Here is a 14,945-nt window from a genome sequence, read left to right as displayed (position 1 = left end):
ATAAAAGTTGATATTCGATTCTCAAACTTGGGTTGGCAGTTTCCCCATCTACTCATCCCCATCACACAGTGAACAACACACAGAGATAAATTCAGGAATATTAAACTATATTCTAAAAATCTGGAGTTTAACCATTTATGAAAATTTCTGGATCTACTGCACCTGAACACACACAATCATATGTTCTTGGAAGCACACTTCTGTACCAGATGACAAAAGTTGGCTGCCTTGATGAAATGTGTCAATTCTCAGTCTTCAGACTGGCTCCATATCAAACTGGAGCATCTGAATCTGTGTGGTCAAGGTTCAACTTGTTGAATAAAATCTAAGTTGTAGTAATTTTCATGTAGTTAAATAATTATTGCTGTATTTTATTTTTTCTATTTTTGTGTCTATTTTTTTATATGTATCCATATGTTTTGTTCTTCTTCTTTTAGCTGTACCAACACTATATATATAGTGTTCCACCCCAGTCCCTTTTCAAAAGCCATTCAAGTTGGCTGCTATTACTACAATTGCTGGCAGCAAATTTCACAGTTTAACTACACACTATGTAAAAATGTATTTCCTTCTATCAGTCCTGAATCTCTGCATTTAATTTATCTTCCAACATGTGAAAAGGACAAATATTTATCTTTTCTTCCGTGCTACTGTGCCATTAATGATTTTACATACTTCTTTGATCATACTGCAGTCACAGTATGATCAAATAAATTCTTAAAGCAGTATTTCTCTCACAAAGGAACAAAGTTCCTTGCTTAAATATACAGCTACAAATGACAGACCTGACCTCAATCAAATCCATTCAAGTGACTTAATGTACTAGCTCAGTCTTCACCTAGTTTCCGTCCAGTTTTGTTGGGGGCTGATCTCCTATAATCCCCAGACAGTAGGACCAAAGTCTGTGTTGGCTGAGGATGACAGAGGAAGGCCATCTTCAGCAGTCTTTTTAAACCTTGGCAACTTCCAGTTATGTGGACTTAGCCACTGCTAAGTATAGCCATCGCTGAGAATTCTGGGAGTCAAGTCCACACATCTGGAAGCTGCCCAGATTAAGAAACACTGATCTAGAAGGGCACTAGTTATCTAAACCATTTGGAAATTGTCAGTTAAATCAGGGATTGACAACACAATCCTACCAGTGTTCTCAACTGCAACTCCCAGGATCCAACATCCTTAACTATTTGGCAGCTGAGAGCTGTAGTTCAGCCAACAGCAGGAGGGTCACACACAGTCTAGTCTAAGTTAAACCAATCACTCTTTCACATGTACCACAAGCTCCAACATATATAAACAAATACATAGTAAAATAATTCCTGGATTGAACTCTTCCAAATTGCAGGAGGGGGATTTCAGCGATAAATGTAATTCTAGAAATAACAGCTCCCCACAATCCCTACTTTCTTACAGAGGGCAGAACTAGGCTTTTCCCACTCTCTAATATGTCTCTTTCAATCTTCATTTTTTTCCTTCATTTATCTAAGACTGTCATCTCATTTACAGAAAAGAACCAGCCAGGTTTTAATCATCTACATCTGCAAATTGCCAAAGTAATTGTGAAGATAAATGCATGTCATTTTTTGATAGCGGAGGAACGAGTCACAACAATCATCATTTTCAAGGCACTCCCTGTTTTCTCAAACACGGCAGAATCACTCCAAGATACGATCTATTTTGAACAGTTCTTTCATCCATATTAACACTTTAAAAATATATTGCACAATGTATTTCTGGGAGCAATTCAAAGTGCAGTTTTGATTTTAAAAGCATGCTGAGCTGTCAACAGGACTGCCTGCTCCAGCCTGCGTCAACCTGTCCACGGCAATCCTCTTGGGGAAAGCTGCTGGTGGTCCCCCATTTTTCTGATGAGAGGAGGGCTAAAGCCAGAAAAACACATTTTTCTGTTCTGCACCTATTTTATGGAACAGTGTCCCCTTAGAACTTAATCTGCCTCTTCCCCAACTGTGGCTTTCCAGAATTGAATCCTCGGCACCTTTCATTTCATACAGTGTATTTATATTGTTATTTATTTTTATGACTGATTTTCTTAGAATATACTATTATTTTACGTAGTTCGTTATATTTATTTACTTTTGCTAGATGTATATCCCACCTTTTCTACAGGGAGTTATTTATAAAAATAATAAAGGTGGGATAGAAAATAAAATAAAATAAATAAATTCAAGACACTATACATAGTGCTTCCCCCTCACATTTTATTCCCCAACAATTATCCTGTGGGCTAAGAGAATGACTGGCTCAAAGTCACTCAGTTTTATTATTCTGTATGTTTTTCGCTGTTGTAAGCCATCAGGAGTCTAAAACGATCCACAGTAATAAAGAAATATAGTGAAGAAATACAGTAAGGAGGTAATTTGAGTAATACTGAGAGTCTATTAAAGGTGGCACTCCACATGTTTCTTCCAAATTTAAGGTGGCCTTTTCCCTCCTCCAAGGATATACCAATGTAGCAAACTCTGTCACATCTGTTCAGCAAAAGATATCCTTGTTGGAATACAGCACTCAGAAGAACTGATGTTGCTCTGTCAAGATGGATCACTTGCATTCATTCAAACATTTCAGGATCTACCAGCAAGTATATGAGAATAGAATGAAGGAACATTCTTTCACTTCTTAATTGAGGAATTTACATCTGAGTTCAAATACAAGTCAAGCTTTATAAAACCTGGACACATTAAGTCTTCCTGCGCTTCTTCCATATAGATGAATACCTAATACCAATGCTCTGGTGGATAGTGAATTGCCTCTTTTGCAACGTATTGAGCATTTACTGGGGATGGCCCAGGGAAACAAAAACTCATAGCTTGTCACAGTGCCAATTCATACTTTAGCTGGCAGACCAGGGTTTACCAATGACCATGAAACCAGGATCTGAAACCATTATTTGCAATCACCTTCCCAAACCACAGTGCACTAAACAAACTCTGCCCCAAGTCCAACTCCCATCATTCTCAGCCACACTTAATGAAAATAATGGAAGTTGCAGCCCCAAACTTCTGAAGAGCACCAGGTTGGAAAAAGCTGGTTTAAACCATTCCAAAACTGTTAGTATAAGCTTCACAAGTACTCCATGTAGGATATGCTAACAAGATACTTCCTAAAGAAGGAAACATTATTTTGAATATTGGGAGATAGATTTTTATTTACTTGGCTATACAGATTCTGTTGTTAACTTACTTTTTCATTCCATGCCCAAAGTCCTATTCCAAGAAATGCTATGCCCAGGAGCTGCAATAAAAAATGAGAAAAGGGGGGGGGGAGAGGTAAGAATAGTAAGCATTTCATGAGGTTCCCCAAGTAGATGCCCCCCTGATATGATAATCTTGTAAGAATTCAAAAACCAAGACTGAACCAAGACTGGCATATGTAAAACTTGATTGAACCAACTGTGAGTTTACATCTGGAGAGATTATCCCAAACCAGAACCACATGGAAAAATCAAAAAGGTGTCCAAGGGCAACTTGACAGAATAAAAGTGTCCACTTTGGGATTGGGTTAAAAGATTTGCTCAGCTCTGAAGTTCACCAGGTAGGATTTGAAAAATTATTCTAGTTTTAGTCTAAAAGTACCTCAAAGAGAGAAATAAGACTTACAAACATTTTGCTGAAGCTGGAAAAAATTGAGAAATTAGTCACAGCACAAACTTGCTATTCTGTTGTATTATTTTCTGAGAATCTGTCCTAGTTAATAATGTAGAACTTGCAGCCCAGCCTTACATATCATAACTCCAAAGCCAGTCGCCATGACGTTAATGGGACTTACTTTCAGGTAATATTACAGCTTCACACATTGCTTAAACTATAATATTAACTATATTATATAGTTTAACTATAATAGTTAAACAAATAAAGGGTTGCCACAATGTATTATACAGCTATTGTTTAAAAAACAGATTTAGATACTTTTAGAGCAGTGTTTCTCAATCTCAGCAACTTTAAGATGTATGGACTTCAACTTCCAGAATTCCCTAGCCAGCCATGCCAATGGGATCTAATGGGCTCCCTAAAAGTGCTTTAAAAACATGGATCTTAACTCTTAACTAGTAAGTTTTAATACCCCAGTGCTGACAGTTGGAGGATGGGGACAGTTTTGAAAAAGAAAAATTCTGTTTTGACACCTTAATACAATTAAGTTCATTTCGACCTGTTTGGATGTTTGTGAAAGTGGTCAAAACAGCACACAAGGAAGACACAAGGCAGCTCCCCTCCCCAAGCAGTGCACCAGCTGAGCAGCCTCTCTCCCGGAAACCACATTTGGGGCACTGGGCACCAACGTATCTGGTGGTGGTAGGGTCCTGGATACAGTTTTATCCTCCAGCAGAAACCATATTCTTCATTACTGGTGTTCCAGATCACAAAGTGGCCTCCAGGTTAGAGCTTTAGAGAAAAATACCTAGTAGAAGAATTCAATGAAGGTAATACTTTAAGGTGGAATTACTGGCAGATCGCCAACTTCCCCTGTACTTTGCTTTTCTCATTTTCAATGCCTAAAAAGGCTTTTGTTCAGGTATGGAGCCAGCCAGTTAAGATCACGAAAACATTCATGGAGTATCAGATGATAAAAACAATGGTAACATTTGCAGAAGCTGATGCTGGAAAGTGTTATATTTGACCCAAAAAGGAAATTTTAAAAAAATCTTAGGATTATTCTGCAGAGCTGGGCAGTGCTGCAACTGGGGGCGGGGGGGGGCAAGTGGGGCATGTGCCCCAGGCACCATGCTGGGGGGTCTGTGCCAAAATAGGTGTGGAATCCATATTTGCCCCAGGTGACACAGACCCTTGTTGCGGGCCTGGAGCTGAGGTTCCCTTTCTGCATTTGGAGAAACTTATACTCACTTCCACGTTCCTAACACTGTGACTGCAATCAAAGAATTACGTTTGTGTGAGAGCTGACCAATTTATTCATAATTATGGAAACCACTTCTTTTGATGAAAACTGTCAGGGTTTCTTCAAAGGATATTTTGAAATATCACTCTTGAGTACGTGTTGGTTTAGTAACAGTACAACTACATCAGAATAAACTTCTTCTTCTTCCTAGTTATTCCCGCACTATGGCAGGGTCCACTTGTCGGCATATCTGTCTCCATCAAAATAAACATTAAATAAACTGCATCAAAATAAACATTCAAACCAATTCTTCAAAAAGTATTTAAATCAAAGTGGAGTCAAACTCAGGATACTACTAGAAACCATTTATGCAAATAATAATAGCAGCAGCAATAATAATTGCAGCTACAGGAGTAGCAGTAGTAAAGTATTCTTGTCCAATAGGTTTTGTCATACAAGGTGCCCCAGGCCAGATCCTGACAGGTTGCCAATAGCAAGGTTATGAACCTTCTCTAGAAGTCTTGCAAAAGGCTCACTTAAATTGTACCTTTAGCGCAATACACATTTCACTCTAGTTCCTATTCAGGCTACCAAATCAGGGCTGCAAAAATCTGGACAACCGGTAGATATCTGTGAATACAAATCTCAGTCTCTCTCTCTCTCTCTCCATTTTCCAAATATTTGCAGTCAAGATCTGGAACCTCTAGTTTACGTAACATCCCTTAGCAAACAGGATTACAAGACACCCAGACTGAGGGCACTGTTTCCAGCAATAGCCAGACACCTGAAAATAAATTCATACATATGCAAATTTGCTACTGAGAAGCAGAAATTCTTCAAACAACAACTCTGACCAACAGACACCCACTTCAATTCTGCTCTCCCCTTGGCCTTAACAAATTTATAAATTCACTGTCTCCAGTGCAATAAGCAGAAAGATAGCAAATCCTTCATATTATACCCTACTCTTATCTATATTCCATCACCATTACTGTATCTAGAATGACTCCAAAAACACAGTACTGTGCACACCTACAGGTTCTCTCTCCAAAAAGCAAAATAGTAGTGAAGAAGCAGTTTTATACTACACACTATGCCTCTGCAGACATTGCTAAACTAGAGATGCTCGGAGGTATGGCTCGGCAACATCTAAGATAGTTTTCCCCAATGTGACCCACCTTCTAAATGTGTCAACTGAACTCATAAAATTCTAGCAATGACCATGGAGAATTCTGGGAGGTGAAGTCCATGTATCTGGAGGATACCTAGTTGAGGAAGAGAAATCTAAAAAAGGTTACAGAACTGATACTCCACAATGGAATCAAAGTATTTTTAAAATTAGCTTACCAAAAATTAGCTTACCATCAGGAAGGGCAAGCAGTCAAGAGTGCCTACATGGAATTTGCAACCAAAGGAAAAATATACCTCTAATTATATTTTAGGGTACATTCCCAACATTTTGGTGGGGGGGGGACTTTTCTCAAGGGCTATATAAAACCAATCCCTTTGTCTGATCATGAGCTGTAGTCCAGCTACTTACTGGGAGCACACAGCTGTCTTTCTACATGCTATCCTTCAGTCACCTTTCCTGATAAGTTAATTGGTTTACCATGAGCTCGGTGTAGTAACAATAAATGAATCTTTTTGTTTCACTTTATATAATGTTTGCAGTTTTTCAAGCACAAGTTTTTTCTGTTATGTTTCCTTATCAATTTTTTAAAAAATCAAGACTTAACCCATTTTTGTACACTTTTTTCCTAATACAGCATACTCACAAGCAATTTATATGGGCTTTTCTCTGCCCAATAGCATTTTTAATCTAGGAATTCCTCTGCAAAACTCAGAGGAATGAAAAAAAAAAAAGGATACATGTGTTCTTCATGCATTCGTTCAAAAAGTGAACTAATGTCACTTCATTGTCAGTTCCTATTAAAATGTAAGCCAAATAACTAAGTTCCCTTCTGAGCTAGGATAACCACAGCACTGCAGACTGTAGGTCTGTTTTAACTTAAAGTAAAAACCAGTATTAGACCCTTCAATTCCTAGTATCTGACTGAGAGCAAAATTACAATCTGCAGAAGTTCAGAAGCCATCATAAGTTATAGTTCATCATTAACCAGGAAAGTAAGAAAAAAACAAATCTAAGAGAAAAACGTTATGAGTCCAGCAAGATGCTTCTAGAATAAATACATTGGTTAGTTTGAGGGTGCCGAAGTCCAGGTTGTTTTTGCTGCAAAAGCCCAACACTGCTAGCCGCTAAAAATGTTTTAATTCAGTCATCATTCTAAACTAAGGTTGTGTTTTCCAAAGCTAGTCTGCCAGCTGGTCACAAACCATATTTTATCAATACACTCTGATAACATTTTCAGTCATGGTTTGCCATGACACATGAATCAAGCCAATATGTCTTTGGTTCAGTATTTTTATTTCCTTTTGAAATATAAAAGATGGGTCTGTCCTAATGTAGATTCTTGGCATTTCAATACATAGTCATAAGAATAAACGAGGAATCCAGAACTGCAGTATAAATCATACAGACAGACAGACAGGAGTAAACTATTACATTCAATGTGAGCAGATACCCAAGACTGTGAAGATGAAACAGTGATAATATTTATCTTCCAATCTTTTTTGACAGTAACCTACTTCAGAAGTAAGATTAGCCCTGCAGTGTAGAGGCTACATCCATTTGCCCAGGATCTACTCTGTTCTAACATACATACATACATACGCCTTTTGCAATATTCTGTAAGCTCAGTTTACAATCAATAGCACCTCCATGTACTAAAATAAGAGAGGCAGTAAGTATTCTTGCCGTGAAAACTAAATGGATCAGTACAACCAGAGATATGTCGGTATACCATCGGAAGATGAGACCCCCAGGTCGGAAGATGGTCAAAACGCTACTGGGGAGGAACAGAGGATGAGTTCAACTAGCCCCAGACATGATGACACAGCTAGCTCAAAGCCGAAAGGATGGTTAGCGGCCGACGGTGCTGGTCGTGAACGGCGAATCCGATGTTCTAAGGATCAACACGCCATTGGAACCTGGAATGTAAGATCTATGAGCCAGGGCAAATTGGATGTGGTTATTGGTGAGATGTCAAGATTAAAGATAGACATTTTGGGCATCAGCAAACTGAAATGGACTGGAATGGGCCACTTCACATCAAATGACCACCAGATCTACTACTGTGGACAAGAGGACCACAGAAGAAATGGAGTAGCCTTCATAATTAATAGTAAAGTGGCTAAAGCAGTGCTTGGATACAATCCAAAAAACGATAGAATGATCTCAATTCGAATTCAGGGCAAGCCGTCTAACATCACAGTGATCCAAATATACGCCCCAACCACAGATGCTGAAGATGCTGAAGTAGAGCAGTTCTATGAGGATCTGCAGCACCTACTGGACAACACGCCTAAAAGAGATGTTATTTTCATCACGGGAGACTGGAATGCTAAGGTGGGCAGTCAAATGACACCTCGAATTACAGGTAAGTATGGCCTGGGAGAACAAAATGAAGCAGGACATAGGCTGATAGAATTTTGCCAAGACAACTCCCTCTGCATAACAAACACTCTCTTCCAACAACCTAAGAGATGGCTTTATACATGGACTTCACCAGATGGACAACACCGAAATCAGATTGACTACATCCTTTGCAGCCAAAGGTGGCGGTCGGTAAAAACAAGACCTGGAGCTGACTGTACTTCTGATCACGAACTTCTTCTTGCACAATTTAGGATCAGACTAAAGAGATTAGGGAAGACCCACAGATCAGCTAGATGTGAGCTCACTAATATCCCTCAGGAATATGCAGTGGAGGTAAAGAATAGATTTAAGGGACTGGACTTAGTAGATAGGGTCCCGGAAGAACTATGGACAGAAGTTCGCAACATTGTTCAGGAGGTGGCAACAAAACACATCCCAAAGAAACAGAAAACCAAGAAGGCAAAGTGGCTGTCTGCTGAGACACGAGAAGTAGCCCAAGAAAGAAGGAAAGCAAAAGGCAACAGTGATAGGGGGAGGTATGCCCAATTAAACGCAAAATTCCAGAGGTTAGCCAGAAGAGATAAGGAATTATTTTTAAACAAGCAATGCACGGAAGTGGAAGAAGACAATAGAATAGGAAGGACAAGAGACCTCTTCCAGAAAATTAGAAACATTGGAGGTAAATTCCAGGCGAAAATGGGTATGATCAAAAACAAAGATGGCAAGGACCTAACAGAAGAAGAAGAGATCAAGAAAAGGTGGCAAGAATATACGGAAGATCTGTATAGGAAGGATAACAATATCAGGGATAGCTTTGACGGTGTGGTCAGTGAGCTAGAGCCAGACATCCTGAAGAGTGAGGTTGAATGGGCCTTAAGAAGCATTGCTAATAACAAGGCAGCAGGAGACGACGGCATCCCAGCTGAACTGTTCAAAATCTTGCGAGATGATGTCGTCAAAGTAATGCATGCTATATGCCAGCAAATTTGGAAAACACAGGAATGGCCATCAGATTGGAAAAAATCAACTTACATCGCCATACCAAAAAAGGGAAACTCTAAAGAATGTTCAAACTATCGAACAGTGGCACTCATTTCACATGCCAGTAAGGTAATGCTCAAGGTCCTGCAAGGTAGACTTCAGCAATTCATGGAGCGAGAATTGCCAGATTGGTTTAGAAAAGGCAGAGGAACTAGGGACCAAATTGCCAATATCCGCTGGATAATGGAAAAAGCCAGGGAGTTTCAGAAAAACATCTCTTTCTGTTTTATTGACTATTCTAAAGCCTTTGACTGTGTGGACCATAACAAATTGTGGCAAGTTCTTAGCGGTATGGGGATACCAAGTCATCTTGTCTGCCTCCTGAAGAATCTGTATAACGACCAAGTAGCAACAGTAAGAACAGAGCATGGAACAACGGACCGGTTTAAGATTGGGAAAGGAGTACGGCAGGGCTGTATACTCTCACCCTACCTATTCAACTTGTATGCAGAACACATCATGCGACATGCTGGGCTTGAGGAATCCAAGGCTGGAGTTAAAATCGCTGGAAGAAACATTAACAATCTCAGATATGCAGATGATACCACTTTGATGGCTGAAAGCGAAGAGGAACTGAGGAGCCTTATGATGAAGGTGAAAGAAGGAAGTGCAAAAACTGGCTTGCAACTAAACCTCAAAAAAACCAAGATTATGGCAACCAGCTTGATGGATAACTGGCAAATAGAGGGAGAAAATGTAGAAGCAGTGAAAGACTTTGTATTTCTAGGTGTGAAGATTACTGCAGATGCTGACTGCACTCAGGAAATCAGAAGACGCTTAATCCTTGGGAGAAGAGCAATGACCAATCTCGATAAAATAGTTAAGAGCAGAGACATCACACTGACAACAAAGGTCCGCATTGTTAAAGCAATGGTGTTCCCGGTAGTAACATATGGCTGCGAGAGCTGGACCATAAGGAAGGCTGAGAGAAGGAAGATCGATCCTTTTGAACTGTGGTGTTGGAGGAAAATTCTGAGAGTGCCTGCAAGAAGATCAAACCAGTCCATCCTCCAGGAAATCAAGCCAGACTGCTCACTTGAGGGAATGATATTCAAGGCAAAACTGAAATACTTTGGCCACACAATGAGAAGACAGGACACCCTGGAGAAGATGCTGATGCTAGGAAGAGTGGAGGGCAAAAGGAAGAGGGGCCGACCAAGGGCAAGGTGGATGGATGATATTCTAGAGGTGACGGACCCGTCCCTGGGGGAGCCGGGGGTGTTGACGACCGACAGGAAGCTCTGGCGTGGGCTGGTCCATGAAGTCACGAAGAGTCGGAAGCGACTGAATGAATAAACAACAACAAAGTAAGAACTTGAGAGTACCAGAGTAAAACTAGCTCAGATGACTTTTTTAAAAATCTGTGAAAACAACTCTTCACTAAGCACTCACTGACCTAGTTCACACGTCATGCAATGCCACAAACCCAACCAGCTGTGGTTTACTCAATAAATACAATTATGTTTATTGACCTAACACAATGGCTTTGCATAGGAGTTCTTAAATTCTGTAGCATTATGACCCCACCAACTGACAAGGATATCATGAATTATAGTTCAACAACATCAGGGAGGCCACAAACCCATGTGATCTGCTCAATCTATGAAAAATATAATTTCACTGGGACAAGGGGCAAAATAAGCATATTGCCCCTTGTCAATAATTAATTTTAATTTCTAAAGGTACCCTTGGCTGGATCACTGCAAGATCACATACCAGGCCTTCCCTGTAAAGAACTGGCACAGATAGCAGAGCCACTCCAGATGTGTATGCCACCAGTGTCCAGTACTGGAGCCCTGCAATATTGTATTGTGGGATCTCTCCTCTCTGGGCTTCCACACCATGGGCACCCTGGTACAATACCACACCAGACACTTGCCCAGGCAAAGCAGGAGTGAGTTCTGGTAGTGCAAGCTCCCCCAAACCCCTGGCTTAGTCTGTATATGAACCTGTATGTTTATTTACACTTACACACACACACACAGAAACAAAACCAGCCCATCTGATTCTTCTTTGTGAGTATATCACAGGATCCTAGCCACATGGAAGCACTCTCTCACTATTCAGTAGCATACAAATAATTGCACTGCAAGGAACCAAAACAGTGACTGGAATGTGTTAAGTAATTTCCATTCCCTAAATTAAAATAATACTTGGTATCACTCAGTGGAAATACAAAGATCTAGAAAACAAGAATGTACTCATACTTCAAGAGTCAATCTGCTAATTATTGGGCCATGGACAATTTTAGAAGATTAATCACAGCAGTCTACCATGGGAACACAAGCTGTGGATGGTATCTCTTGAATTCATATGGACATTTACAAGCCAGCTTGTAAACATTTACAGCTAGCTTCGTGTCCATGTCTTTGTCCTTGAACAGCTGCCAGTGAGAAGTCTCATTCTAACTGTTAGTGAATTAAAACACAGTATTTAGTTAGCACTTGCCTGAATTTATATCACCAAAGGATTTGTCTAGGAGACATTAGTTTCTGGATGCTAAGTCTACTCCCTGATATCATTTTACAGACATTAAAATAAATAAATATTGATTATTAGAAAAAAAAAATATTGAAATCCATTTTAATAGCAGCTATTCCCATCTTGTTCGATGGCCTTTTCCAAAAACCTACATCACTAAATAAGACAATTTGTTCCAGCTCTGTTGTAACAAACATTAAGGTAGGGAAAACACACAGAGCATGGCTTCTGGAGTCCTTTCCTACCCATTTATCACCAGTGGTCATAAGTTTGTGTGTAAGTTGTGCATTGGGAAGCATGGAACAGCCTGCATATGCCATGCTTTGGATCACACAATTCATTTGGCTTCGAATGGTAAGAGTTGGTATCATTCTGAAACACTCCCCAACTTCTCCCATAGGGATGTGCTGGAAAAATTTTCTGGATCCTTTTTTCTCTGTGTGGTAGAAAAACTCACCAATAAAGACCAACAACAGGAGAGGATCCAAACAATCATTTTATTAAAGCTAGCAAGTTACACTGAATCACTGGTTTCCTGCACCCAAAAGGTCTAAGATCAAGCACCTCCAGGTTACAGGGAGCTTATACAGAACATTGATCAAAGGCAATTCAAGCATGCATAGAGCTAATAAGCCCACCACCACCACAATTACAAAGAAATTTACCTTACAACTGATATAACTGTGTGATAAGGAAAAGAGACATAGGTATTTTATAAAGCCTGAAGAGACACTACAATAACCTCCTTTGAAATGTAACATAGCAACTCTGAAACACAGGAGGTGCCAGAGTGATAACTATTATTCTATCACAGTGACCCTGAATTAACGGCAAGGAAGGAGAAGATAAGGAAGTAACCACTACACATCTTTGAGTTTGGTATTTCTCACAAAGGACATAAATTCCTTGAAGAATGCAAAGCAAGTAACAAGACATCTACAAAGCAATAGCATATAAAACTTACTCAGAGTAAATAATCCATGGAAAACCTATACTATAGCTAAACCCTCATATAATTCATATAATATTCAAGTTCTCCAAATTCTACAGCTCCTGACCCAATCAGGCCTTGTCCCCACACATCAAATTTGGCCCCGTTCTGTTTACGTTTTGGAAAGTTATGTGCTGATGGACAGAGTCTCCCCCCCTCCGACACAACACACAAACACACACAAACACACACACACACCTTTACATAATTTCTTTTCAATTTTCCAACATCAGACTTCACACAATCATAGTCAGAACTGGCAAAATCACCAAGTGAGCTATGTTTCACTTTGATTCACCCAGATGGAAAGCTGGATGTGAATGCAGAGAACACATGCTTCAAAAACATAAAAACCCAAAAGGTGGCAGTGACTTCTGCTTCAAAAATCAGCATTACGAACTGTTTGCATGACTCTATTTCCAGCATCACTGCCAAAATCAGAGTCAAGCAATTTCACGTGTATCTCCTGGATTCCTCTTTACTGTCATATGGTATATAATGATTACAAGAAGAAAAGAACCCAAACATCAACTTCAAGACCCAAGTGGAAAGCCTCATATTTAAATTTAAAAACCTGAATTTTTTATTTTTTTATTTTTCATTTATCTAATTTATCCCCGCCCATCTCCTCCCATCGGAGGCCTCTGGGCAGTTTACAACAAGCAATTAAAACCATCACAATAATACAAAAAGTAAAATACAGTAAAAATACTATAAATAGAAATAAAAAATAAAGAATAAAAAATCCAAGCGATGAAACATCTAAAACAGTCCAAGTGTGGGAGGAGTGGTCTATAACAACCATCCCCATTCCCCTCTCCACCCCAAGCGAGGCGGCAGAACCAGATACACATGAATTCTGGTACTCAGAACACTGGCACTCATACTTCAATATATGAGTAGAGAATACAATATTCTAAAACTGCCTTTAAAATTTTTGGAAACATTCAACATCTTATACCATTGCAGGTTACTTTGTCAGATGCACTTATCCTTAGACAGATATATCCAAGGTTGGGTAGATGGGGAAGCAAAGGAAAAAGTGAGTTCAGAGATAACGGAAACAGAGAGAAGAAAGGCTTGTGGCAACAGACTAATTCAGTTATCCCTCTGGGAAATGGCTAAAAACATGTGTGATCAATTATTTGTTTGTTTGTTTGTTTTTTACTGCCCATCTCATATTGCAACTACTCTGGGCTGTTTACAAGTAAAATTAGACATAAAATATTAAATTATTGTTAAAACAAATACTGTATAAAATATAAATACACATAAATATAAGAAATATAAGAAATATAAAATATAAAATATGCTTTCTTCCTTCTCATTGTACTATAGATTTTTTTAAAAGTGAATTGTTTAAAAAAAAAGCAATAAAATTTGACCATACACACACATACACATGAATACTTAACAGTCTGTAATAATCTTGCATGTAGTTTTTAAAAAAATAGGAATACCAGAAGAGGGTGCATAACTGATGGGCATTAGACTAGTTCAGTCACTGTAATAGCTGTCAATCCTAGCAAAGACAGCCTGCAATAAAGTGGATAGTTTAGCAAAAACAAAACAAAACAAAAAAACAGTCTGTCAAGAGACCTGATGATTTTTTTTTTTAAATTTCAAAAGAATGTCTGAAGAGCACAGCCGTCAGGAGGCTGGCAAGAGCAAGGTCTGCTAAGCCAGCAACGTCTTCCAAAAGGAAATCAGAAACTCCTCCCTTGATTTGGTCTTTGTAATAGAGATAGCCATGCTTCTGCAGCTTAGTACTCTATTTTATACATCAGGAAGGAAGGAAGGAAGGAAGGAATCTTCCATTTATTTTATATCATATACCATAAAAAGAATCCATGCTGCCAAAAATACCATACTCCTACCAAGTCTGGCCTAGTGGTTAAGGCAACGGGCTACAAACCAGGAGACCGAGAGTTCTAGTCCTGCCTTAGGCATGAAAGCCAGCTGGGTGACCTTGGGCCAGTCCCTCTCTCTCAGCCCAGCTCAACTCACAGGGTTGTTGTTGTGGGGAAAACAGGAGGAGGAAGGAATATTAGGTATGTTCATCACCTTGAGTTATTTATAAAAGTAATA

The 14,945-nt window shown here is 39.3% G+C and overlaps 1 protein-coding gene across 2 annotated transcripts in view; it reads right to left on the bottom strand.

Moving 5' to 3' along the window:
* TSPAN5 (tetraspanin 5) overlaps nt 1–14,945 on the bottom strand; it is an 80,300-nt gene that overhangs the window by 12,281 nt on the left and 53,074 nt on the right. For both annotated transcript variants that reach the window (XM_063310287.1, XM_063310286.1), the window contains exon 2: nt 3,199–3,249. In XM_063310287.1, the coding sequence (XP_063166357.1) occupies nt 3,199–3,249 (51 nt within the window). The remainder of the gene's footprint in view (nt 1–3,198; nt 3,250–14,945) is intronic.

The sequence above is a fragment of the Candoia aspera genome, chromosome 8, assembly GCF_035149785.1.
Source record: "Candoia aspera isolate rCanAsp1 chromosome 8, rCanAsp1.hap2, whole genome shotgun sequence".
Taxonomy (NCBI): Eukaryota; Metazoa; Chordata; class Lepidosauria; order Squamata; family Boidae; genus Candoia; species Candoia aspera.
The sequence above is the reverse complement of the archived record's forward strand: the minus strand, read 5'-3'. Positions and strand labels throughout refer to the sequence as shown.